Source organism: Oncorhynchus mykiss, chromosome 11 (genome assembly GCF_013265735.2).
Source record: "Oncorhynchus mykiss isolate Arlee chromosome 11, USDA_OmykA_1.1, whole genome shotgun sequence".
NCBI lineage: Eukaryota > Metazoa > Chordata > Actinopteri > Salmoniformes > Salmonidae > Oncorhynchus > Oncorhynchus mykiss.
The window spans coordinates 26,796,884-26,824,742 of record NC_048575.1 but is presented as its reverse complement, the minus strand read 5'-3'; the positions used below and the strand labels follow the sequence as shown (position 1 = coordinate 26,824,742).

Below are 27,859 nucleotides of genomic sequence, written 5' to 3'. Positions count from 1 at the left end.
CCTTCTTTGATTTCAATGCCAACACCCATATGACTCAATGTATTCTTTAATATAGAAAACGTTGGGTCTTTTTTCCATATAGGGATGCATTATGCAAAAGCTGAAGCAAGACTGACGCTAGCGCTGATACTGATATTAATATTTAACTGTCCGAGTGGCAGATAACCAGGCTGGTCACAGCCCATTAGAACAACCAACAAAACATGCAGCGTTGGTTCGTTTAGTTTCTTTTTCATAACACACACAATGGATAGCCAACCCTCCTGTGCCAATCTGTTTGATTTATGAACCCTTCAAGAAAATGCTGAAAGTTTTGAGTCCAAGTGAGGAAAAGTTGTAAAACTTAGTTCCAAAAACATGGTGACTGTATAATTTTTAGAACAAAAGAGGCAGCTTGTGGAAGAGAGACAAAAAGAGAGAGAGAGAGAGAGAGAGAGAGAGAGAGAGAGAGAGAGAGAGAGAGAGAGAGAGAGAGAGAGAGAGAGAGAGAGAGAGAGAGAGAATACACGAAGGCTTGGCCTGACAAGAAAATCAACTGCAGCGCTGTTAGGAGGACGAGCACTGGAGAACAAGGTTGCATGATCACACTGGGTAGATGCACACGCTGGAGAATCATCCCTGCAGCCAACACACACTAGCTGTCAACACACACTAGCTTGCCTTGCTATGGGGAACAAAGTGTTAAAGGAGAGAAAATAGGGGGGGGGGGGATTCTACAAAGAAAAAGTGTTGAGGGGGGAGGACAAACAAAACTCGATACAACCGTAATTGTGAGAACAGGTGATAGAAAATGATTTTCTAAATGAAAATAATACCCCCATCTGCTATCCATGGTACTGTGCCCCACCTCACTATTCCACCAAGTCATACACTAATTTCATTTTCAGAAAGACCGACAGTACCTTTAAAACAGAATTATAGCCATGATAACAGGAAGTGTGCAAACGGCAACATCCCTATGAATGATCACAGCCAGTGAGCAGAGGGTGCTGGTCAGGAGCAGCCCTGCCTCACTCCACACCTCAGGGGCTGATGTAGGGAAATAGTCTGAAAACTATAGCTTTCATAGTCCTCATCGCAGGACATCAGCCATCAGTGTGAGTGTTTGGTTGGGTGTGTCTTTCAAGTGAGTGTGTGTGGGGTGCGTTTCGTATGTGTGTGTATATGAGTGTCTATGCTTCGTATGTGCGCGCGTTGCATGTGAATGTAGTGTGGGTCTATACCAGGGAGCAGTAACCCCCACAGCCACCCCCTGCAGCCTGGTCCTGCCGGCCCAGCTGGACCCCTCGGCCCTGCGTCTCGCTCTCCCACAGTCCAGGGGTCTGGATGATCTTCTCAACCAGCTCCTCAAACGCACACTGGACCCCATCACGCGTCTTAGCACTGGCCTCTGGCCCAGAGAAAGGGGGGTGGGGAAGTAGGAGAGAAAGAGAGGGGGAGAGGAGGAAGAAGGGATACAGACATAACAACTGTCAGAGACTGGCTGCTCCTTCATGTCATCTAGCTTCTGACCTCCACAGCTGCATTTCTCTGAAACTAGACAGGGTAATTCTCCTGAACATTGTGTGCCTCCGCTGCGTGTCGGACCAAACAACGTCATTTACCTGGGACTATGTTTATCACAGCCTCTTGTGCGTTATTGCTTAGCTAGAATGTGCTCTCCGAGTGCTACAATTTGAACAAGTTGCTCAAAATAGCCGTATCTATTGATTGGTAGAAGTTATTTCTGTTCTGATTGCTGATTGGAATAACAAAAGACTCGGACAAAGACTTCATACACAAAGTTTATCTTATGAAGGTGGCAGATAGCCTAGCGGTTGAAAGCGTTGTGCCAGCTAACCAAAAGGACACTGGTTCGAATCCCTGACTAGGTGAAAAATCTGTTGATGTGCCCTTGAGCAAGGCACTTAGCCTAATAGCTCCTGTAAGTTGCTCTGGATAAGAGCGTCTGCTAAATGACGGAAATGTAAAAATGAAAGTGGTCAAAATGGTTGTTTCTTAAATTGGAAAGAAAATAAAGTAGTTGACACGGTTCCTAAATCAGTGGTGCCTCTGGAATGGCAGAATAAACTTCTGTTCCGAGTCAATTACGTATGAGTGTTGGTCCCACTGCTCTTTAACACAGTGTATATTTATCACGTGGTTATCATTCAAATTATCTAAAATATGTTATACTAAATAAAGGCAAAAATATGGTAACAATACACAAAAAAAATGGTTTAAGTCATTAAATTGCTTATTTCAAACTAAATCAGACAACTTTGTCCACATAAGTGGAGGGGTTTAGACAAAGTGAAAGATGTTCGAGGATATTAAAAAGAGAAGGCTAAGAATAGAAGCAGGCAGACATTCCAGTCCAGGTATGACAGGTATTTAAAAACGCTGTTTCCCCCGCATAACGGTGGGCCATAACTCATGCCCTGAGTCGCATCCGAGAGGGGAATCCTCCCAGCTCCCGACTTACCTATAAACAGCATGGAATGTTTTCTTGCAAACTTCAGGCCTTCGTTCCTGTCTAGTTCATGGTTTTCCTAAAACAAAGAAGAGGTCTGTCCAGTTTACCTGTCAGCTACTGTGAATGGGCTGGGTACACGGGAAGCATACACTACATGACCAAAAGTATGTGGACACCTGCTCGTCCAGCATCTCATTCCAAAATCACGGGCATTAATATGGAGTTGGTTCCCCCTTTAAGCTATAACAGCCGCCACTTTTCTTGGAATGCTTTTCCACTAGATGTTGGAACGTTGCCGCGGAGACCTGCTTCCATTCAGCCACAAGAGCATTAGGGAGGTCGGGCACTGATGTTAGGCCTGGCTCGCAGTCGGCGTTCCAAATCATCCCAAAGGTGTTTGATGGGGTTGAGGTCAGGGCTCTGTGCAGGCCAGTCAAGTTCTTCCACATTGATCTCGACAAACCATTTTTGTATGGACCTCGATTTGCGCACAGGAGCATTGTCATGCTGAAACAGGAAAGGGCCTTCCCCAAACTGTTGCCACTAAGAGTCACAGAATCGTCTAGTGTTATTTTATGCTGTAGCGTTAAGATTTCACTAAACCATGAAAAACAGCCCCAGACCATTACTCCTCCAAACCTTAGAGTTGGCACTATGCATTAAGGCAGGTAGTGTTCTCCTGGCATCCGCCAAAACCAGATTCGTCCCTCGGACTGCCAGATGGTGAAGCGTGATTCATCACTCCAGAGAACGCGTTTCCACTGCTTCAGAGTCCAATGACGGCGAGCTTTACATCACTCCAGCCGACGCTTGGCATTGCGCATGGTGATCTTAGGCTTGTGTGCGGCTGCTCGGCCATGGAAACCGATTTCATGAAGCTCCTGTTGAACAGTTCTTCTGCCGAAATTGATTCCAGAGGCAGTTTAGAACTCGGTGGTAGGTGTTGCAACCAACGAAAGATGATTTTTACGTGCTTTGTGCTCCTAGACGTTTCCACTTCACAATAACAGCATTTGCAATTGCCCGGGGCAGCTCTAGCAGGGCAGAAATGTTACAAATTGACTTGTTGGAAAGGTGGCATCCTATGACAGTGCCACGTTAAAAGTCACTAAGCTCTTCAGTAAGGCCATTCTACTGCCAATGTTTGTCTATGGAGATTGCATGGCCGTGTGCATTTTTTAATTTTTTTTATTTTACACCTGTCAGCAATCGGTGTCTGAAATAGCCGAATCCACTAATTTCAAGGGGTGTCCACATACTTTTGTACATATAGTGTAGGAGAGTCCAGTCAGTACCACAGCTAAAGACCAGTAATGTACATGATATCTACTAATGTTATATTCTCCTACAGGGTTAAGAAACAACAAACAAAGGACCTACTATGGCGGAAGACGACAGAGGCAGCACGATACATTTCAATCTAATTACAATGTTGTTGTTGTTTTTTTTATTTGTTTTTTTAAACACAGACGCGGGGAACTAAACCCAGAGATAACATTTGGTTGAACATGCGAGTGTTTTCACATGGGCTCGGGATATGTTAAAATGTGACGAGCCCTCTTCTCTCAGCCCAACCAGGTTGGGAGGCCTCACATTACATTCCAGCTCAATCTGTAAACTAGGAACATACTACACCAAGTACTGAAGAATGTTTCAAATATACACCAGCGCAGTGGTTCCCCCAGGATTTCTTTTCAGTAGTGGTGGCAAGGGTAGCAGGAGGGGGTTGGGGGGGGGGGGTCCACAGGTAGGCATGGTTGTTTTAACAAAGACTACGTTGTGTAGTCAGATGCATTACTACGAGTTTTATATACAATATAATACATTTTGAATAAAATAATAAAGGGGAAATACTGGGGTATGATCTAAACATAGAAAATCAAGAAAAATAGGATATTGGTTTGGGGTAAGTCAATACAATGAATAGAGGATAACTGAAAAACAAGAAATTCCCTGTACATAGAATGTGTTGATTCTATGAGGGGGGGTGAAAAGCCTTGTTACCTATTAAGTATCAACAAACATTAACCACTGATTATAGCACAATTCTAGCCTAAATGACACACTGTACACAAACAAACGGACTCACCTTATCAATTTTGTTCCCGACCAGCATCTTGACAAGGTCATTCCTTGTGCAGTACGTCTCCAGCTCATTGAGCCAGTTGTCCAGCTTGGTGAAAGTATCCCGTCGTGTTACATCATACACTGAGGAAGAGACAAGGGGTGAGGTGCTCGGTCAAAAACATTGTATCTCTGTCAGCAGATGACTGCAGGACATACTGTAACTGAGGGCGGGACCTTTGACCTTTAAAACCGTGTTTCAACCCCCCCCCGCATCACAAGAATGTGTTAGTGTTCTATCAAAAAGTAGTCCTGTGTATCAACACAAAGTATAGAGTAACAACACTGGTTCTGCTACTACTAGGAATGTGTGTGAAATGCGCCATCTCTATATGACAAAAGCCACAATTCACCCAAAATCGGACACTTAGCCAACGGACTAAAACTGATGAGGAAATACAACACTTGTTTACAAAGCCAGGTCTACTGCATCCATGGTGTTAGCCACACTATCACAGCCTCCTGGTATACTGTAGGCTCTGGAGGATGTCTGCTCTAGCGTTAAGAGCAATAATGTCAGTTCCAGAGAGTAAGGAAGAGGACAGGATGAAAAGCCATCCGTCTTTATGGTGGCTGTCCGGACCTACAGTGGCTGAATGTGTCTAAAGGGGTAGAGGTCTGAATGATGAAGTTGTTTGCTCACCCAGGATGACTCCCTGCGCGCCGCGGTAATAACTAGGTGTCAGGGTTCGGAAACGCTCCTGGCCAGCCGTGTCCTGCAAAACATAACCATAACCATTAAAGCCCTGGGCACATCAAAACACAACAGCTCTGGACACATAACACAGCCATAACCCTCTCCGCTGTCAGGCTCTGGACACATGGGGAGGAAAATATGGTGGTGTGACTAAGACAGAACCATAAAAAGTGATGGAGGACAAGGACTAAAGCATAAAGAGAGATTTGACAGCCATTTGTCATTGGTGCTCAGAATGATGTACATCAGCACCATCTTGTGGAGGTTAAGTGAATCATTTGTTAAGTGGAAGTTAAGCAATTAGATATTTTTTTTTACTAGCCATCCCTAGGAGTTGTCGACAACAATAACGTAGGCCCACACCTCATACTAACTCCTTTCCAAAATTTTCCAGTCAGTTTTGAAAGGGACCGTGTGTGTGTGTGTGTGTGTGTGGGTGGGTGTGTGTGTGTATAGTGGACTACTTACCCATATTGCCAACTTTGCCTTGTTCCCATCCACTGAGATGGTCTTCACTTTGAAATCAACGCCTGCGTAAGAAACAAAGAGAAACACACATTCAGGGTGCGTTCGTAAATTCACTCTGGCTATCTTCAGATTTCAGAGCACTCTCGCCTGTGAGTGCCAGAGTGCAGCATTTTACAAATGCTCAACACCCGTTGAATATGGCCGATGTTGGTAAATGTTGGCAAAAAGCGTAATTCATTTGTTGCCAGCAGCACAGTTACCAAGCTCTGGTTAACATGAAAACAGCATAACCAGCCCGTCTAGGGAGAGTAAAATGCTCAGAGTGAGGTGTTCTCATTTGTGTCTGGAAGTAGCTAACAAACTAGACAACGTTAGCCAGTTTGCTTGGGGGCTTGAATGCCGTTGTGAAGTCAGAACACTCGGATCAATCCTATTCCTAGGTCAGAGCGTCCAGTGTGCGCTCTGAAAGCATTTGCAAAACAGACAATCCGACAACGCTCTGAATGTACAAATACCCTGAGCGCTCATTGGCACTCCAGAGTGAATTTATGAACGCACCCCCCAATCAAAGATGACGTCTTCATCATAAATGTGTGCCTGGTGATTTGAGTCATCACACAGGTCATTTGCCCCAAGAATATGAATCAAGAAGACAAATGAACTTGACTCATTTAAAAATGGTCAAAACATACAGAACTTAGACCTACATGTACCACACAATGCATGTCTGAACTAAATCGGATATTTTCACTAGTCAGAGAGGGGCGGAGCTTTGTGCACTTAAATTTTGATGCGAGTCCTGATTTAAAACTGTGTGGGGAATATGTGGTTGAATATGTAAAGATAAAAATATAGCAAAATCCTATAACAAAAAAAACTCCACCTGTGTTGTCGCTCAGAAGTGCCATGATTCATTCTTTGAAATCCCCTTTTCTTCAAAATAAAAGCGCCGTGCTCGTCACACATGACGAGTAAATCTCTATGGCTTCTTTCAGCGCACATAGCATGAAGGGTTTGGCTGGACGTATTTGTCCATAGTTTTAGCACACACTGAAAGATTTATCAGGAAAAACGTAGGCTTAAGATGGGGTTGTTTTTATGTCTGGACCAGGCTCCAGACAAGAGCCAAAACAGAGCAGAGTGAAGACAAGAGGGACTCATCTCCTCACCCTGCCCTCCTCCTTACACCCAAAAGAGTGTCAAGCATGTCCTCTCGCTCTTTGTTTATCCCTACGGACCATGGTATTTAGCACCCACTACAGTGTAGACAACAGTACAGTCATTGCCATAATGCAGCATCTGGTTCATACATCACCAAGCCAATAATAACTGACAATCACTGTGGTGTAGTCAAGGTAGGGCTGTTGTGCAGCGGACTAAACTCTTTATGGGCGACCTGAAACGTCCCGAGTACGTCTGACAGAAACCGGAATCGGCAACTCACTTAAACATGGTTTGTTAATTAATAAAAAGGTACGTGATGGAGATATTTTCTTCAACCCTGCAACCCACTAAATGATGCGGTTTGGATTTAAAATAATGCGCGAGAAGCCTGTGTTTGGAGGATACATTGGCATGGGTGATAGGTCCGAAACGAAGTCGAGGGCCGGCAAACCGAGCCAATGTATCCTCCAACACCGGTTTCGAGGGCATTATCACTTGTATACAATGGGTTACCAACATATTTAAATAATGATTGACATTTTCATTAAAAAAAATGTTATTTTGATGAATTTATGGATACCATTTCATCCTTCCACAAGATCTAGTCCAGACACAAATCTAGGGTTGCTACCCAAGATGGCTGGTCGTTCGTTCTATCGGTTTGGTTGCTAGAGACCCAGTCGCTCAGTCTTTTTGTTCTATATCTGTGGACGCGACTCTAAATGTTCCATTGCCACACTGGCTGACAACGTTCTTATCCCTTGCTTGTTAGCTTGCCAACTACGGGTAACTTACAGTCACGTCAAAAAGTGCGATCTCGCCTGGCTTAGAAAATGTGCTTAATTGTCAGGACACTGTTGTTCAGAGGAGCTAGCCAACAACACAGCTAACACACTCACTTCAAACTGAAGCAGGAAAGACCACAAACTAGCTGCACTTCGTTTCACCTTTTTTCCCCAATTTACATTTCTTTGTATAGATATATATCGATAAAAATGATGCCAGCCGATTCATGATTTCGACTGGCTGAGAAACGCTGCCTTCCTGTGTTTGTCTCGTCCCGAAACGTCCATTAATGGGACAGCTGAAGATCGAAACAATGTTGCAAATGTCCGAGAGGCAGACGGCAAGGCAGACAGCAAGGTTTATACAAATCTCAGCTGTTGAAACTAAATGTTAGTTTAAAAGAAATGTGAGATAATGTCTAGATGCTTTTCATAGTGGAGATCAAGTTTAGAAAGTGCCTGGTGGGGGCTGATGAGAGTGGATTGCGCAGTCAGACGGAACAAAGTAAGTAGTCATTTTAATATAATAGATTTAGCCGCATATGGTAATTAGTGGAATATACACCGACTGGAATGCGGTTTTAACCAATCCGCATTAGAGCCACCCGCTGTAGAACGCTTGATAACTCACACAGACAGCACACTAAGTACAACAACCACATGCACCAAAACAGTAGTGTCAAAGCATTTTAACTGATCCCAGACAACCCGTGTCCTCAAATCTGAGTCTCTGTATTTATTAATGAGTACCGGTACACCTGAGCCCGAAGTGTCTTATCGCAGTATTTAAGAGAGAAAGTAGTTGGATGATAGGGAGGTAGTTTTATTTGGATGGCTCTGTTTAAATGTCAAAGGGGTGCTACAAACCACATGTTCCGATACAGATTTGTAACATGCTGGCACAGAATTACAGCAAGACTCAAATAAGAGACCACGGTATGCTTATGCTAATATGACAGATATTGACAAGTGTAGATTTAACTTTTTACTTTATACAAAGGAAGAAAGGAGCAAGCAGGAATTGAGGGATACCAGTGGTTTTCAGACCACAAATCACAAGGGACTTGTGTCAATGTGGGGAGTATAGCTAAACTTCTACGGGGACATCTGTTTGGCAAAGATATTGAGTTGGCCAAGTAAAATAGGAGCGAGGCATGCCTACCAGAAAAATTATTTTATTACGTCGAACTTTCTCTCTGGGATTCCACAGGCACGTATGGTTGTTTTAACAAAGACGACATTGTGCAGTCAGCTATAAGAACTTCTTATTGTAGAAAAAAAAACAACACTATTCCGTTTGTGTCTCCCATTCTAAGTAATCAATAGCGCTATGAATTTTGAGCCTGTCTTTCACTAAGACTCCTGGATGTTAACTGTCTCAAGGCTACCTAAAAGAAATAATAGGGGTGTCCTTGAAGAGTCTAATGTTTAATACAGTTTTGAATTCTGATATCATTTGCAGATCCTGGAAGAAAAGGAATTCTCCATTTCCCAAACCATGCATTTCACCACCAGTTGAATTAACTCACTCACTGTAAACCGGGCTGTATCTCAAATTCATTCCGTTAAATTTAGAAAGTAGATTATTGAAATAGTTGGGATATTAGCTATACTTTTCATTCAGAATAACAGTGAGTTAGTTATTGTTACCTGGTCTGTTCATACTGTTGATACCCATATGAGCCTAGTACAGGACTGACCAGGTCGAGCTACTCTGTGCTTAGCTCAGATAAGACGGGTCCTGTCCAGTACTGTTTGTGTGTGCTCACTGTTTGTCTTTAATTATTGGGCATGTTTTAATGAGACAACAAGGGCTCCTAGTCCTAGCTAATCCGGGATCAATCAGTGGAGCTGTCACTAAAACAAGATGATACTAATGATACTGACTATTATGTGTGTGGGTTATAGAGGGCTAGTGACACTGCCTTCAGAAGGTCTTACCTATTGTTGCTGCTAGTTCTGGATCAAATGTGTCATCTGTGAATCTCAAGAGAAGACTGCAAAAGAGAAAAGGACAAATACTTTATAATTTGTATCATTTCCATTTTAGCCTTGCACAATTACAATGGTGTCGTTTTTACAGTACTGTATAACACATTTGAAATGAGGGCAACTTCCACAAAGGCAAATAGCCATGAGCACATAGCTATTATCCTACATATTAAATACACTAACAACCAGATGACATCATCGGTTGGTGTTCAGAGGGTCAGGGTTCAGTTGAGTCACTAATCAAGTGCTAAGAACTGAATCACAGGGCTAATGATGTAGCTAGCTAATCCTTATTTCCAGTCAACCCCAGCACAGATAATAGCCCGATACTCTAATTTTCTTATTCAACCATACACTCATTTTCTTCATCCACATGGAAATGATTTATCAGATGGAATGTCAGAAGAATGACTGGTCATAGTTTTATGTCAGTATCCTGATACCTCAGTAGCAATGTTGTTACTTAGCCTACATAATAGCACAATCGCAGTGCAACAGACCAATTTGCCCGGTAAAATAAAACCCATATTCTCTGCCAGAGAGATTTCTAATGATTTGAAGACCTAGGAAGAGAGGGGGGATATTTGAGAATGAGATCATGCTTTTATTTAATCAATAAATGATATATATATAGACATAATGTCAGTAATGAAGATTGAGTAATCATATGCCATTACATTTTAACAATATTTAAAAATTTAAGGTTGAGGCAGTAACCCAAAATGGGCAGATGAAACACTAGCCTTGGCCAACATTATTCATACCAATAGCTAATGTTAGTGTTGCAACAACAAGGATGACTGCATAGTTATTTTCACACAGCTAACATCTTAATATGCCTTAAGTCACTTCCGTACAAGTGAGTTTTGTAATAATAAATCAGAACAATCATTTTGCTGATAGTATACAAATATTTAAGCTCCTGTTTTATTTGGAAAAGTGTTTGAGTCAGTCAATTCAGGTGTTAGATGAATTTGATCCAAATGGAACATTTGACACATCCAATATGACAGCAGGGTTTAGCTAGGCCTTTGTGTCCTGAGCCTGATATATCTTAGGCCTATGCCAAGACCTTAGCTATAGATAAAGAGTTTGGCCAACACAGCTGAGAGTTAGAATCTTAAATGGGTGCAATGATGGCATCATAAGTTCCAGGAAGAAATTACAGGGCGTCCTTGTAAATAAGAATTGAGTCGACCTGGATAAATAAAGGTTAAAAAAAACTTTTTTTTAAAGACCCTTCGCATCTCATTGCTAATCTCGTTAAATACAAAAAAAGGCTTGAAAAGGCTTAAAATCTTAGAAAATAACTATTTGTCCCTTGATGCAGATGCATTTTGGGAGTGTCTCTGGCCAGTCAGGTGGAAGGAATATCCAGTTTATTTTTTAAAAATGTAACCTTTATTTAACTAGGCAAGCCAGTTAAGAACAAATTCTCATTTACAATGACTGCCTACCCCGGACGACACTGGGCCAATTGTGCACCGCCCTATGGGACTCCCAATCACATCCGGATGTGATACAGCCTGGATTTGAACCGTGGACTCTTGCACACAGCCTGGATTCTAACCAAGTGGACCCTTGCACTGCAGTGCCTTAGACTGCTGCGACACTCGGGAGTTGCAGTGAGTCTGCCGGTCTTTCTTCAATTAAAAAACACATTTATTTGATTATTTTGAGAAACTGAAGGCTGTCTGGTCTGAACCAAAGGCCTTATATGAAAAGTACATCTGACTGCTGGGTCGGGCAGTGCAGGTGCACTAGTCCTCATGCTTTAGTAATATAACATAACCCTACTATTTGATGGTTCAAAGCTCACTCAGACATACCAGCATTCTTTCTAGCAGTCTAGAGACTAAAGCCAGAGATATACACAGCTTGGTAACATTCCATGACAGTAACATCCTACTTTGCCATATTTCTAGAATTTATTCTTGGAACTTGTTGCCATCATGGCACCCATTAAGATTCCAACTCTCTCCGCTGAGTTGGCCAAACTCTTTAGCTATTGCTAAGGCATTGGCCTTGACATAGGCCTTTTAGACTCACTGGGTCTCACTCAGGGCATAGGCCTAGATAAACCTTGCTGTCATATTGGAGGTGTCAAATGTCCAGTCCAGTCTGGATTAGATTAATCTAAAATAACCCGTGAATTGAATTACACTCAAATTGATAACTTCACTGACACTTTTCCTATAAAAATATATATTTAACTTAGCAAGTCAGTTAAGAACATAAGAACACATTTTTATTTACAATGACGGCCTAGGAACAGTTCAGGGGCAGAACGACAGATTTGTACCTTGTCAGCTCAGGGATTCGATCTCGCAAACTTTATGTTACTGGCCCAACGCTCTAACCACTAGGTTACCTGCTATTAAAGCATTAACTTAGTTATTTGTATACTACAATCAAAATGATGGTTTTTAATGTGATCTTACAGAACTCACTCCTACCGAAGTGACTAATAAAAGGCATATTTAGACGTTAGCTGTGTGAAAATAACTCGTTGCAGCCATCCTTGTTGTTGCAACACCTCCAACTCATCACATCGATTACGTCACCCGTTCTACATCGTAAGCTAGATAACGTTAGCTAGCTGATGTGGCACAGCAAAAGATTGTGTTACATTAGCCATTTTACTATGATCTAACAACATATGTTGTTTTTTTTGCTTGGTTAACACTCAAGCTATCTGGTTAACAGACACAGCACGAAAACATGGTCATTTTTTAACGAGACAACTGGGCTCCTAGCTAATCGTTCCAGCTACTGTTAGCTACCAGCTTTCTTACCTGGACTTCCCAACGCCACTTTCTCCAATTATTAATATTTTCAGTGTTGTTAAAACGTCGTCTTCCATCTTCCTATGCGATCTATAGACTATACTTGTACTTCAACTGAGAGTTGTAAAAATACACCCTAGAACAGTTGTCAACTAGCTAATGAGACTTCTTCTTTAAATTTGTATTGGCGGATCGCAACCACCTCAAAGAGCCATGGACCGCCACCTACTGTACTGGAGTGAGGCAGGTCACAACCTCCCTATATAGAGCGCCACAGCATGAGTCATGCAACCTTACGGTCTAACAGGGAAATGGTTCCAATCGTTTTTCCACCATTGATTTTTTACATAGGGTATTTTAGAAACACTTCAAATGAGGGCGGTGTTTCATGTAGGCCTAACCTGGCGTGACGTTTTGATAACTGTAAATCTCTCTCAGACAACATGCCCTTCATCAATATATTTGCCTGTATTCACAACCCCCCCCCCCCAAAAAAATAAAAAAATAAAATGCTAATCACCTACTTATGTGGGTATCATACAGAACTACAAATTCCATGATGATCTGGATGAGACTGGCAAATCGAGGCAAAGGTAAGAATCTCTGGATTAACTATCTAATGTTAGCTAAATGTAGTAATGAATAAATTGGCTACATTTCTTTAAGTTTACAATTCTGTCAGCTGTTTTGGGCAAGTTTGAAATTTAAACAATACCTGTTTGCAAAGGTGAAAGCTAGAGATTACGTGCTGGAGCTTGCAGGGATTTGTAGTCTACTTTGATGCTAATTAGCATAAATTAAATAGAGCCGAATGTATTGATAAAAGTCACCTTGTCCGAAAGAGATTTACACATTTATCAAAACGTCACACCAGGGTAAGCCTACACACAACATTGTCTTTATTTTCAGCATTTCTAAAATCCCCTATAGGAAGAATAAATAGTGGAAAAAAATATTAGAACTATTTCCCTGTCTGACCGCTAGGTTTTTTTGGGGTATTATGAGAGGGCCACTGTGGGGCTCTATTAGTAAACGTTGTCTTATCTAGCCCTGTGTTTCCGCCTACTATTATGGAGTGTGAATTCATTAGACTTTGTAACAGAAAAAGGAAGAAAATTGCCCTACCAACTAACCCTACACCCATTAAAAACCTCACCACTATTCCGCTACTTGGCCCTATCTGATCCTACACTAGGCTGGAGAATAATAATACTTCTTCTGTGGGGTTTTACAGTGGACTACATCCTATTATGGTGTATTGCCGCCACCTACTGAGTGGGGTGAAAACTGACGCTTTAACTCCGAAAAAGAGGAAAAAACGTCAACAAAACCAAAAATATAACAGTCTGTCTTCCTACTCAGATCTCTACACAGCCTCTGGGGCCTGAGAGGGGGGAACATCTTCAGATAATATTCCCTGCAATGTCTTGGCTGTGAAGTCCTGGAGATCCAAAAACCTTTTAGGTTTCACAATGTCCAGTTTCTTAGATTTCTTGGTTGTTTGGCCAGTACAATGAATCACCAGCACAATTAAACGCAACAAAATCCACTACTTAACAATCAGTGTTTCAGGATCCTTTAACTGATGAACAACTTTCTCAGCAAGCTGCGGGGCATCCACTACCATGTCATCCTCATCTCCATTTCCTCCAACAATTTCCACTGCCTCCACATAGGAGACCCGCTGGACAGCTACCTCGACCTCCTTCACCCTGACAGGGCACCCCGGGGGACTCAAGAATGTGATTCCCACCACAATTGCAGCATTTGTACACCCTCCGAATCTTCAAAAACATTTTTCCTCATCCTGCACACACTTGACATGTGTGTCCAAACTTTTTAGAATTCTGGAATAACACTGGAGACTTTTGCACACTTCCAGTTTAAAAAGGCACTTTAAAAACAAGATGTGGTATTTTGAGAGATTTTAGTATTTTAAAAACACACTCCAAGAGGCCTTTTACTTCAATACTGATTTCACACAAACACTGTTACAGATGAAAGGCCCAGTGATTGCAGAACAAAGGTCACCATTTTTAACATTGATCAACATGAAACACATTGGTTGAATCAACGTTGTTTTCACGTCGTTTCATCAAAATGACATAGAACCAATGTGGAATAGATGTTGAATTGACGTCTGTGCCCAACGGGAAGGCTTTGCAATGAAGCCATATTTGGCTTTGCTTGGAATGAGCACAGAAAGAATGACCTGAGGTTGAATACTGAAATATTTTAGAGTAGAACTATTATACTAAAAATAAATTAAACTTCAAATTTTGTCACATAAAGACATGTCAATTGATTGTGTAATTCATTGATTTAGATTATTTTATCCCATTAAAACAAGTGGTTTTCAATCCCTTTAAAATAGACTTGATGACAGTCTTATGACAATGTATACTTAGTCTTTTCAGTCCTTTCGCAATGCAAACTTGTACTCCTCAATAGTGCAATGATCACTTTTAAAACATCAATGTAATAGCACTTCTTCACGCATGATATGTTATCTGATGACAAGGTTAGAGTCAACCAATGGTTTTCTATGATTGACAATTATGTGAAGGATGTGCTAAATTCATCTTTAAACTGCTCTCAATGATATATCCAGATTCTTGTAATCCTGCTTAATGGATGACTATTTTATACACAAATCAATGTGTTTACTACATATATACTGTACCCTTTGGCTGAAAAAAATACTTTATAACCACAATGCAAAAGGTATGCTTTAGCCTCAGGTCCTGTCAGAAACTCGATTTCTTCATTCCAAATTTCTCTATTTCCTATATACAGTAGTTAACTACTTTTGATCAGAGCCCATTGGCCATCGTCAAAAGTAGTGCACTATAAAGGGAATAGGGTGTCATTTAGACAGACAATAACACATTAACATCAAGTCCATGTAGAGAATGAGAGCTCTTTGTGTCCATATGGGTATTGTCTATTTCTGCTTCCTTAATGGCATCCTATTATCTCCTTTATAGTGCTACTTTTACCAGAGCCCCACCGGCCCTTGTCAAAAGTAGTGCACTATAAAGGGAATAGGGTGCCATTTGGAGTACAGATGTTGTCTTTGAAAGGTAAAACCCTTTGCCCATACCAGTTCTGTGGCAAAAACCTTCATTTCAAACAGTGGTTCAAGAAAGGAAATAATCTTAAAAGTATATACACATAACTGTACTTAAAAAAAGAAAATGCATAGAAAATAAAATGTTAGTAAACATACCAAATGTATTGGCCAAATGTAATGTTATAATACTGAAGCAACGAAAATAAGAAATTACAAAATACATACAATGAATCCCCCCTCCCATGCCACTATCCCTCTCACTATATTTGCATACAGTGTTTTTCAAGCTCCATCATTTGCCTTCATATTTGGGGTTGACCACTGTCGTAACAGCACTCTTGTAGATAGGGTTTTCGCCCTGGAAGGCACAAGAGAAACAAGGAGAAAACGTTAGAATTGTAATGTACAGTCAGTCATAATGTCTGTCACATAACATGTCAGTCGTGTGACAACAGCTGCAACCTGAGACAATTTATTAGGAAAAAACACCACAGCAAAATCAGAGCCATCCATTTAGAATATCAAATGATTATGAAGCATTCTTTGGACAGATCTTTCCAACTGATTGTGCTATCACCTGGATACGTTGCTGTCATTGTGAGTGAGCATTTGTGTTGTCATCCAGGGAACACTTTTAGAAGAAATATCAACAAATGTCACAGTCACAACATGCCATTTCCATCATACTGTAGCATTAAATATGATATAAACACTAGACATAAACTGAAGTGTACTGGGCCTACACGTGACCACCTGTTAATACTTACCTCCATTTAAACTACTAACAGACAAGACAGCTTGTGTTGACCAACAAAACAATAGATATTGTGGGTTTTAATATCCCCTCATATGGATCATTCTGCACAGTTTCATCAACTGTCTTATTTGGCTCAAAGAGACCAAATGAAAGACAGAAATAATGAGATGGATGAAGAAGTGACAGTTTACAGTAAGTTGACAAACATACATATAAACAAACAGGAAACCCATGCAGGAAAACAGAGGAGAGGGAAAGTAAATACAAACTTATAGAACCACATCTTTATGTCCATAGTTTGGATTCTGGAACTTTCTAATGGGGCTCTTGTAAATGGGATTCTTTTGCTATGGGTTGAGAGAGTGGGACAGACAATCAAGAACAGGAAACAGAGAATGAAATGAAAAGCATGGGTGAAGACAAATGAGAAGGAACGAAACAATGATATGACAAAGAAGTGAAAAAATGAATCCTCTGAAATCCTACATCAGGATCCAAGTTTTTACAAATTTGTACCTTTATTTAACTAGGCGAGTCTCTTGAGAACAAATTCTTATTTTCAATGACGGCCTAGGAACAGTGGGTTAACTGCCTTATTCAGGGGCAGAAAGACTGATTTTTACCTTGTCAGCTCAGGGATTTGATCTTGCAGCTTGTTAGTCCAACGCCCTAACCACTAGGCTACCTGCCGCCCCAGGTTGATCATCTCCCTTTGAAAATCATCTTACAGTGCTGGGTACATGCCCCTTTTATACGTTACCAGTCAAAAGTTGACACACCTACTCATTCAACGTTTTTTTAATTTTTTAAAACAATTTTCTACATTGTGGAATAATGGTGAAGACATCAAAACTATGAAATAACACATATGGAATCATGTAGTAACAAAAAAAGTGATAAACAAATCAAAATATATTTTAGATTCTTCAAAGTAGCCACCCTTTGCCTTAATGACAGCTTTACACACTCTTGGCATTCTCTCAACCAGATTCACCTGGAATACTTTCCCAACAGTCTTGAAGGAGTTCCCACATATGCTGAGCACTTGTTGGCTGCTTTTCCTTTACTCTGCGGTCCAACTCATCCCAAACCATCTCAATTGGGTTGAGGTCAGGTGATTGTAGAGGCCAGGTCATCTGATGCAGCACTCCATCACTCTCCTTCTTGGTCAAATAACCCTTACACAGCCTGGATGTGTGGGTTGGGTCATTGTCCTGTTGAAAAACAAATGATAGTCCCACTAAGCGCAAATCAGATGGGATGGCGTATCGCTGCAGAACGCTGTGGTAGCCATGCTGGTTAAGTGTGCCTTGAATTCTAAATAAATCACCCACAGTGTCACCAGCGAAGCATCTTCACACCACCTCCTCCATGCTTAATGGTGGGAACCACACTTGTGGAGATCATCCGTTCACCTACTCTGCATCTCACAAAGACACAGCGATTGGAACCAAAAACCTCAAATTTGGACTCCAGATTTCCACTGGTCTAATGTCCATTGCTTGTGTTTCTTGGCCCAAGGAAGTCTTCTTCTTATTGGTATCTTTTAGTAGTGGTTTATTTGCAGCAATTAGACCATGAAGGCCTGATTCACACAGTCTCCTCTGAACAGTTGATGTTGAGGTGTGTCTTACTTGAACTCTGAAGCATTTATTTGGGCTGCAATTTCTGAGACTGGTAACTAATGAACTTGTCCTCTGCAGCAGAGGTAACTGGGTCTTCCTTACCTGTGGCGGTTCTCATGAGAGCCAGTTTCATCATAGTGCTTGATGGTTTTTGAGACTGCACTTGAAGAAACGTTCAAAGTTCTTGAAATTTTCCGGATTGACTGACCTTCATGTCTTAAACTAATGATGGACTGTCGTTTCTCTTTGCTTATTTGATCTATTCTTGCCATAATATGGACTTGGTCTTTTACCAAATAGGGCTATCTTCTGTATACCACCTCTACTTTGTCACAACACAACTGATTGGCTCAAATGCATTAAGAAGGAAATCAATTCAACAAATTAACTTAACAAGGCACTCCAGGTGACTACCTAATGAAACTGGTTGAGAGAATGCCAAGAGTGTGCAAAGCTGTCATCAAGGCAAAGGGTGGCTACTTTGAAGAATCTCAAATATATTTTGATTTGTTAAACACTTTTTTGGTAACTACATGATTCCATATGTGCTATTTCATAGTTTTGATGTCTTCACTATTATTCCAGAACGTAGAAAATCGTGAAAAATAAAGAAAAACCCTTGAATGAGTAGGTGTCCACACTTTTGACTGGTACTGTATCAAGTCAGGTCAGTCTGCTCTCTCATGCAGTCATTTAGGTCTGGTGTCTTCTCCATGTACCATAATGAGAGGGTCCAGAAGCCTCAGTGCCCTGCCCATGTCACCAGACCAGAGAGGCTATCACATGTGGCGGGTCTGACTGGGAGTAATCAGGATGAGCTGTATCATTAAGCATTTCAAACCCTGCCAGCTGTCTGGAATTGAATCTCTCCTGCTGTGTGGATAACACGCCACTAGGTTGAAGCATAACACAGAACAAACTAAGCTGCTGTAGCCACTCCCATGAAAAGACACATGTGTGTCCAGACCTTCGCATTCCAAAAAGGCTTCCTTTTTTCATAGCTGTATTTTGTACAGAGATTACTTAAAACTACAGGGTTTTATGAACATTTTAAACAAACTGTTGGGTAGGACTGTGGAAAAATGTGTGTGACATCTTACAAAGTCATCATCAAAAGCAACAGGTCTGTCATAGTCATCAAAGGTTGAGAGAGAGTCAAATATTTCAAATTCTGTGTTCCTTCAGGAGTCTGTTCTCTGTGTAAGAGATTCACACAGTGGCCATATCTATAACACCAGTTTTCCACATCTCAATCAACCTACTGAAATTACATTCAGGGAGAATACAAACTAGGACCTGCAAAAGTACATCATCATCATCCCCATTATGGGCCATAACGAATAGTTCTCCAAGATGGCTTCTTGCGTCCTGTATCTATCATCTCCACTCCCTTACCGTGTCCCATTTAGCATTCATCTTTTCCTTCTCAAACTTGGCGAACTCTCTCCTGTCGTGGATGATCATGAGCAGCTTCCAGATGAGAAGCAAAGCCAGGCCGATCAGGACGATGCCCGCCACCACGCCAGCCACGATGGGGATGATGTCAGGGCCCTCAGGGCAGTCTGGAACACAGGCAGGAAACACACAGCCAGGAACATTCAGTTATCCCAACTTGTATTTATTTATTTAACCAGGCAAGTCAGTTACTGTAAGCGCAAATGCTGATTTACAATGACGTCCTGATTTGCATTATATACAGTGCCTTGCGAAAGTATTCGGCCCCCTTGAACTTTGCGACCTTTTGCCACATTTCAGGCTTCAAACATAAAGATATAAAATTGTATTTTTTTGTGAAGAATCAACAACAAGTGGGACACAATCATGAAGTGGAATGACATTTATTGGATATTTCAAACTTTTTTAACAAATCAAAAACTGAAAAATTGGGCGTGCAAAATTATTCAGCCCCTTTACTTTCAGTGCAGCAAACTCTCTCCAGAAGTTCAGTGAGGATCTCTGAATGATCCAATGTTGACCTAAATGACTAATGATGATAAATACAATCCACCTGTGTGTAATCAAGTCTCCGTATAAATGCACCTGCACTGTGATATTCTCAGAGGTCCGTTAAAAGCGCAGAGAGCATCATGAAGAACAAGGAACACACCAGGCAGGTCAGAGATACTGTTGTGAAGAAGTTTCAAGCCGGATTTGGATACAAAAAGATTTCCCAAGCTTTAAACATCCCAAGGAGCACTGTGCAAGCGATAATATTGAAATGGAAGGAGTATCAGACCACTGCAAATCTACCAAGACCTGGCCGTCCCTCTAAACTTTCAGCTCATACAAGGAGAAGACTGATCAGAGATGCAGCCAAGAGGCCCATGATCACTCTGGATGAACTGCAGAGATCTACAGCTGAGGTGGGAGACTCTGTCCATAGGACAACAATCAGTCGTATATTGCACAAATCTGGCCTTTATGGAAGAGTGTCAAGAAGAAAGCCATTTCTTAAAGATATCCATAAAAAGTGTCATTTAAAGTTTGCCACAAGCCACCTGGGAGACACACCAAACATGTGGAAGAAGGTGCTCTGGTCAGATGAAACCAAAATTGAACTTTTTGGCAACAATGCAAAACGTTATGTTTGGTGTAAAAGCAACACAGCTGAACACACCATCCCTACTGTCAAACATGGTGGTGGCAGCATCATGGTTTGGGCCTGCTTTTCTTCAGCAGGGACAGGGAAGATGGGTAAAATTGATGGGAAGATGGATGGAGCCAAATACAGGACCATTCTGGAAGAAAACCTGATGGAGTCTGCAAAAGACCTGAGACTGGGACGGAGATTTGTCTTCCAACAAGAAAATGATCCAAAACATAAAGCAAAATCTACAATGGAATGGTTCAAAAATAAACATATCCAGGTGTTAGAATGGCCAAGTCAAAGTCCAGACCTGAATCCAATCGAGAATCTGTGGAAAGAACTGAAAACTGCTGTTCACAAATGCTCTCCATCCAACCTCACTTAGCTCGAGCTGTTTTGCAAGGAGGAATGGGAAAACATTTCAGTCTCTCGATGTGCAAAACTGATAGAGACATACCCCAAGCGACTTACAGCTGTAATCGCAGCAAAAGGTGGCGCTACAAGGTATTAACTTAAGGGGGCTGAATAATTTTGCACGCCCAATTTTTAAGTTTTTGATTTGTTAAAAAAGTTTGAAATATCCAATAAATGTTGTTCCACTTCATGATTGTGTCCCACTTGTTGTTGATTCTTCACAAAAAAATACAGTTTTATATCTTTATGTTTGAAGCCTGAAATGTGGCAAAAGGTCGCAAAGTTCAAGGGGGCCGAATACTTTCGCAAGGCACTGTATATAGGCCCAGGAACCTTACCTGACCCTGTAAGCTGACCAGGAAGAACTTCCGGCCGGAGTACTAGGCCCTAGTACCATTAGAGCCAAGAGTTTTTCCTAGTAAGGGCAAAAACTCCTAGCTCTAATCACAAAATGACTCAATAGACAAATAAATAACCTCCGTTTTCACTGTAATCTCCTCAGTCACGATGACATAGTAGGCTGTATGTAATATCCTCAGTCACAATGACATAGTAGGCTGTATGTAATATCCTCAGTCACAATGACATAGTAGGCCTTATGTAATATCCTCAGTCACAATGACATAGTAGGCTGTATGTAATATGCTCAGTCACAATGACATAGTAGGCTGTATGTAATATGCTCAGTCACAATGACATAGTAGGCTGTATGTAATATGCTCAGTCACAATGACATAGCAGGCTGTATGTAATATGCTCAGTCACAATGACATAGTAGGCTGTATGTAATATCCTCAGTCACAATGACATAGTAGGATGTATGTAATATGCTCAGTCACAATGACATAGCAGGCTGTATGTAATATGCTCAGTCACAATGACATAGCAGGCTGTATGTAATATGCTCAGTCACAATGACATAGCAGGCTGTATGTAATATGCTCAGTCACAATGACATAGCAGTCTGTATGTAATATGCTCTCACCTAGTGTTTCCATCACATGGACCTCCTTCTCTGTCTTGTTGACAGCGTAGGTGTAGTAGAACCAGCAGTCGTTGGCATCCCTCTCCTTACAGTGCATCAGGGGGAAGGCCTGTCCTGGCTGAGGCAGCTTGTCCCTGTCCTTCACCTTGATCAGGTTGAAGTAGCTACAGTCTCTCTCACACGTGTCCTTCTTCTCCCCCGTCCCAAAGGCCCTGCACTGAACACACTCCCTGTGGAAGACAGGACATTGACATGTAACTCTGTACAGATGGAGTAACACGCGGAGGTAGTCTCGCATTGTGATGCTTGATAAACTCGTGACATATTCACTAGTCTACTGGAATGCAAGAAAGCTGGATATTGAGGTTCCACTCCACATGCAGGTGTTTGTAGTGGACAATGCTGTACCCTTGCCACCACTACTGGTTTTAAGATATCACAGTTGTGTCTAGACTTTTCATTGGTCCCCTTTCTTGGAATTATCAGAAGAAAGTAAACAAAGGTCACAATAATAATTGAGGTTAAGACAGATAAAGGAAGACATATCTTTATGCCTACTTTAAAAGGTTAAGAGGCATTAAACTCAGTCTGAGGAAAGAGACAAGGAACCGGTCCCTCAAATAATAATACTTTTAAAAAAAAAATCTACATATACATTTTCAGAAACGTTAGCTTTTATTGTTTAAAGAAATTCTGAAAGAGATTGGTGTGTTTTTTCACTATCGAATCATGGCACAGGGTTGATCAATGACAACCATGTGTTTGTTTAAAAAAAATCATGGTTTCATTTCAGAGAGACAAATAATCATGTTTTTTTTAAAAGAACTGTTCAAATGATACATTTGTGCCATCAGAAATCTATACAGTAATATGAGATGTGTGTAATTAAAAAAAAACATTTAGTCATTTAGCAGATACTGTTAATCACTTTTGATAAGAGTAAGTGAATTCATCTTAGGATTGCTAGTTGAGACAACCACATATCACAGTCAAATATACAGGATGCGAACATTCCATTCATGCTAAACAATGGACAGACAGGACCTGAGACTAAAGCATACATTTTGCATTGTGGTTTACAAAAATGAAACATTTTCATCTAAAATCTATGACTAAAAACATCAGAGAACAGTAACATTTTACACACACATGAAGGTACCCATAAGGAATCATTTCTGATGTAAAAACACAAATGTGCATTTTTTTCAATATAGCGTTTTGGAAATAAACTTGTTGTACATTGTTGTTTTCTGCATAGTTAAAACAGATTAAAATAAACAATTAATTCATTCCTTTATTCAACTCACTTGTGTTCTGCGCAGACCCCTGGACAGGTAGGACAGATCTCACAGCTGGGGCCCTGGAACTTTGGGTCAGTACACCTGCAGGTTCCACACTCACAGGTGCCTCGTCCGTTACAGATCTGCTTGTTGGAAGCCAGGCAGGTCGTGGTGTCCAGAGAACAGTCACAGGCACTGCCTGTCCAGTTGGCATCACATATACACACCCTGCACTCACAGTGACCATGTCCTGCCACAACACAACACACAGGGTCAGAGATGATCCTCTATAGTTCAAACATCATTTCATACTATAGATAATATTCTAGATTAGAGATTAAATTAAGCTAAATTGAACACGGGAAATCTAATTTCGTAAAAGGCCATGTCTGATTTTATCAACTGATCTCTAATTTAACTGGGAAATCACCCATTACGCCACAAACACTAGAGGTAGTTTGTGTTCTGAGGAATATGTTCCACAGGTCTTCAGATGGAACACAGGTCTTGACCATCATTTCACAGCAAGCTAAATCTTTACTGATCATCCAATGAACTGAACTCGCGTACCTCCACAGAGTTTGTTGTTGGAGCGGTCACAGTTGAAGTTGTCACACTCGCAGAACATCCCGCTGTAGCGCTCCTCTGGGTTCTCTCTCTTCTTGCACTCACAGGTTCCACACACACAGTCTCCGTTGTTGCTGCAGATGTCTGTACCGTTGTCTTTACGGCAGCTCTTATCCAGGTCTTCGCTGGTCACCTCGTTGGTGCTGCACTCACACTGTCTACCAATACGGCCCTCATTGCACCTGACAGATAATAAAGGAAATGTAATGTTATTAACAACAAGGGAGGACTGCATAAAAGACTGCCTATGTAAAAAATATTCACATGCAAACAGATGCAATGCACTTAAACAGTCACATGCTAATGGCCAATAGAAATAGATTTAAACACATTATATATACAGTATCAAATATCATGATGTATCTCTATGCCATGGAAATTATTACAATATGGAAGGTGAATAAAGAGTTAAGATCTTCTGCTAGTGAAACACAAGTGCCTTACCTGCAGGCTCCACATTCATATGTCCCGTTGCCGTTGTGGCAGATGTCACTGTTCTCAATGCCATCTTTGTGACAGTCACACTCGCAGATGAAGTTCAGAGTGATCTCCACCTCCTCATTGAACCCTAGGGGTTTGATCTTGATGGTCTCTGGTTTGCCCATTTTAGGACACTGCTTAGCTGTGATGCTTATGGTGAAAGACACCTACAGATCAGGGATGAAGGGATGCATTCACACATAAGGCATAATAATCACATTTTGTAATAAAAACAATGACCTTCACACCTACAGATACTGAAAACATTATATTTACTTGATCAGAAAGCTAAAATAACTGAACCTGAATTTAAAAAAAAAATCTAAAATAAATACATATGTATTTGGAATAGAAAACATTCAATGTCATGTTGTTTTGGTTTCTCACCTCGTCACCGATTGAGATATTGGAGCATTTTCTTCCCATCTCTCCCTCACCAGTCACTCCGTTCTTGCAGCGTGACTGATACATTATGGTCACTCCCACTGGTAGCTTGCTGTTCTCCAGAATCACCTCTGAGGAAAGAGACTAGCACATAAAGAACAACAATTAGCCCTTTGTACACTATATACAACATTTTCAGTAGGCTTCAGTTTTACAAAAGCAGAAATGCATATTTTTTACTATTCCCATAGAAAGATCAGTTCAGAAAGAGAAATGTGATGACTTAACAGTAGCAGCAGCATGGTTTTGCCAACTATTTTAAGGATGAAAGTTAGATAGTGTGCAGAAGTGCATCTTCTCCAGTAACTAAACCAATCCAATCTATACTTACATTGTAGGCATCAATAATGAGGTTGATAACGTTGCTGGAGTTAGCAGAGAGTATCCCCACTGCAGATTTAGGAATGAGATTCTTTAACTCCTGAGAGAGAAAACACAATACACTAAATGATCATGTACTCATGTATGTCAGTTGGAATCCTGTCAATCTCTAAATACTCACCAGAAAAGTCTAGAGCAAAACAGTTTTGTCATGTTTTGCCTGACCCATTAAGATTGCACAAACAGTGTAATGGAACAACTGACTGACCTTGTAAACAGGCTGGAACTCCTCTGTGACGGCAAAGATTGTCTGGATGTTGTTGTCGCTAAGTTTCTGAACCAGGTGAGCGATGGAGGGGTAGTCCTGTTACAGGGAGACAATGAGGAAGTACAGGTATCAGGCAAGCCCTTTGATGACATCACTAAGGGCAAGTAGCCCATTCCCTTCAAACTTGTCATATTCAAAATGCAGACCACATAGAAGACTAGAAAGAAAAGTCACAATACATGCAGTACATGGGAGTGCATCATTATACTACATATCGCATTATTATACTACATAGTGCATTACTATAATACACTGTGCATTATTATACTACAGTGTATTATTATACTGCATAGTGCATTACTATGCTGCATAGTGTATTATTATACTGCATAGTGTATTATTATACTACATAGTGCATTACTATACTGCATAGTGTATTATTATACTACACAGTGTATTATTACACTGCATAGTGTATTATTATACTGCATAGTGTATTACTATACTGCATAGTGTATTACTATACTGCATAGTGTATTACTATACTACATAGTGTATTATTATACTACACAGTGCATTATTATACTACATAGTGTATTACTATACTACACAGTGCATTATTATAGTGCATGATTATAGTGCATACTGTATTATTATACTACACAGTGTATTATTACACTGCATAGTGTATTATTATACTGCATAGTGTATTACTATACTGCATAGTGTATTACTATACTGCATAGTGTATTATTATACTACACAGTGCATTATTATACTACATAGTGTATTACTATACTACACAGTGCATTATTATAGTGCATGATTATAGTGCATAGTGTATTATTATAATACATAGTGTATTACTATAATGCATAGTGTATTATTATACTACATAGTGCATTACCATAATGCATAATTATACATACATAGTAGTGGCTCACTGTGTACATGTTGTTCTCCAGGTGACATTTCCCATCGTTGGGCAAAACTATCCCTCCTAGTTTCCCGTCTCCAGCAAAGTGGAAGCCAGCGTCAGTGGAGAACACCAGCAGACGGGTGACGTTCCTCCAGCCAATGTGCTCCTGGGGAAGGGAGGGAGGACTATTAAAACATGTACAAATGAACCACATACAGAAAATGGACACAGCCTACAGAAATACCAGAGAACAAAATTACAAGACTTACAAAAGATTCAGGAAGTATATATCAAAAACTATGAACAACTATGTGAAAGGTTACCCTCTTAAAATAGCAGTTTAGCGCCCTAGAGTGAATTAACTTTCAAACATTTATAAAAAGGACTTCTCTAAGCATATACAAATTAAGCCTTGACTCCAGCCATTCTCAAATGAAAGTAGGGTCTTGAGGTCTGGTACCATGAGAAAGGCAATATAAAGCCCTGATAAAAGTATTATTGGAACTTTATGGTCTGGTTTTCTGGACAGATATCAAGCCTAGTCCTGGAGTATAAACTAAGCTCAATGGAGAATTATTTTCAGTCCTGGACTAGGCTTGATCTATGTCTGGGAAACTATCCCTAAATATGATATAAAAACATATTACTTACACCACACACAGCCACTTGCATGATGGCATCAAAGCCTCCCTCCGGTGAGTCCAGGTTTCCAGAGATCTGCTGTTGTCCCACCAGGGTGTTAAACTCCTGTCCATTGCTGGTCAGCTTCAGGACGTTCTTGTAGCTGAAGGGACTGGTGCAGTTCTGGTCCCCAGTACAGGGGTTCAGCAGCTTGGATGGGGTGGTGCTAATGTAAGGCATCACTGTCTTTTCTACAAAGGAACCAAAACCTAGAGAAGAAGAAGAAGATATCCATCTCATATTTAAACTGTATAGTTAAGGAGACGGGACACCAATTTGTTAGCTTCAAAACATCTTTACTAAGATCAAACCGGTTATCTTACACATGGCATTATGGGTATTGTAGTACAGTGTAACTGCAATATGCACCCAACCTGAACTGAAAGCAGAAGAGATCAATTTGAAGTGGAGAATATGTTCAAATAAATATAAACATCCTCAATCCTCATACAACCAGGCTGATTCTCAAGCTCACCGATTTTAAAATCAGTCGTGATCTTTGACATCTCCAGCATCAGATGTGTTCCCAGGTTCTTGACGTTTTCCAGATCGTCCTTCATGGAGTAGGACAGGTCCATCAGGTAGTAGAGGTCAATGGGGTAATCCTCGGCCCGTTTGAACTTCAGGTTAAAAGACTGGGGTTCACCTGCAGTACACAGACAAATGGGCAAGGTTAAGCCGGGGACTACTGACTTGCTAACTCTGGCATATTTACATTGATGTGAACACTGAAATCTTGATTCATGTGCACCTTCCCTGTCAAATAAGGTGCTGGCCTTCACATTAAAGAGTATAAGGAACACTCCTTCCAAATCATAATAGCTAAAACACTCAAAGAAAATGGAGGCTACTGTAACTAATCAACATAACAGTGAAAGACCACGGAGGAACAGCAGGATAAACAAAAAAGACCCTCAGCAACGCTGT

General features: G+C 40.8%; 2 protein-coding genes across 2 annotated transcripts in view; both read right to left on the bottom strand.

Moving 5' to 3' along the window:
• Positions 1-920: 920 nt before the first annotated feature.
• On the bottom strand, positions 921-12,717 carry rab18a (RAB18A, member RAS oncogene family). Its single transcript, XM_021620609.2, has 7 exons — positions 12,481-12,717; positions 9,635-9,690; positions 5,745-5,806; positions 5,223-5,295; positions 4,545-4,663; positions 2,465-2,531; positions 921-1,390 (listed from the first exon to the last, which is right to left on the bottom strand). Exons 1-7 carry the CDS (start codon positions 12,546-12,548, stop codon positions 1,218-1,220), a joined length of 618 nt encoding a protein of 205 aa, XP_021476284.1. The 5' UTR covers positions 12,549-12,717; the 3' UTR covers positions 921-1,217.
• Positions 12,718-14,778: 2,061 nt separating this feature from the next.
• The window catches only part of LOC110535543 (integrin beta-1), a 49,648-nt gene continuing 36,567 nt past the window's right edge, over positions 14,779-27,859 (bottom strand). The window contains exons 5-16 of the mRNA XM_021620606.2: positions 27,408-27,578; positions 26,903-27,141; positions 26,262-26,417; positions 25,333-25,428; positions 25,075-25,164; positions 24,687-24,827; positions 24,264-24,466; positions 23,763-24,001; positions 23,220-23,442; positions 21,913-22,142; positions 19,322-19,488; positions 14,779-15,902 (exon numbers count right to left, since the gene is read on the bottom strand). Coding sequence (XP_021476281.2) covers positions 15,837-15,902; positions 19,322-19,488; positions 21,913-22,142; positions 23,220-23,442; positions 23,763-24,001; positions 24,264-24,466; positions 24,687-24,827; positions 25,075-25,164; positions 25,333-25,428; positions 26,262-26,417; positions 26,903-27,141; positions 27,408-27,578 — 2,021 coding nt within the window. The 3' untranslated portion in view covers positions 14,779-15,836. The remainder of the gene's footprint in view (positions 15,903-19,321; positions 19,489-21,912; positions 22,143-23,219; positions 23,443-23,762; positions 24,002-24,263; positions 24,467-24,686; positions 24,828-25,074; positions 25,165-25,332; positions 25,429-26,261; positions 26,418-26,902; positions 27,142-27,407; positions 27,579-27,859) is intronic.

Excerpts from the sequence above, each read along its gene's own strand:
- rab18a (XM_021620609.2), bottom strand. The coding sequence starts at position 12,548 with ATGGAAGACGACGTTTTAACAACACTGAAAATATTAATAATTGGAGAA. Across the intron at positions 9,691-12,480 it reads AGTGGCGTTGGGAAGTCCAG|TCTTCTCTTGAGATTCACAG; the intron begins GTAAGAAAGCTG and ends TCTCTTTTGCAG. Across the intron at positions 5,296-5,744 it reads AGGCAAAGTTGGCAATATGG|GACACGGCTGGCCAGGAGCG; the intron begins GTAAGTAGTCCA and ends TATGTTTTGCAG.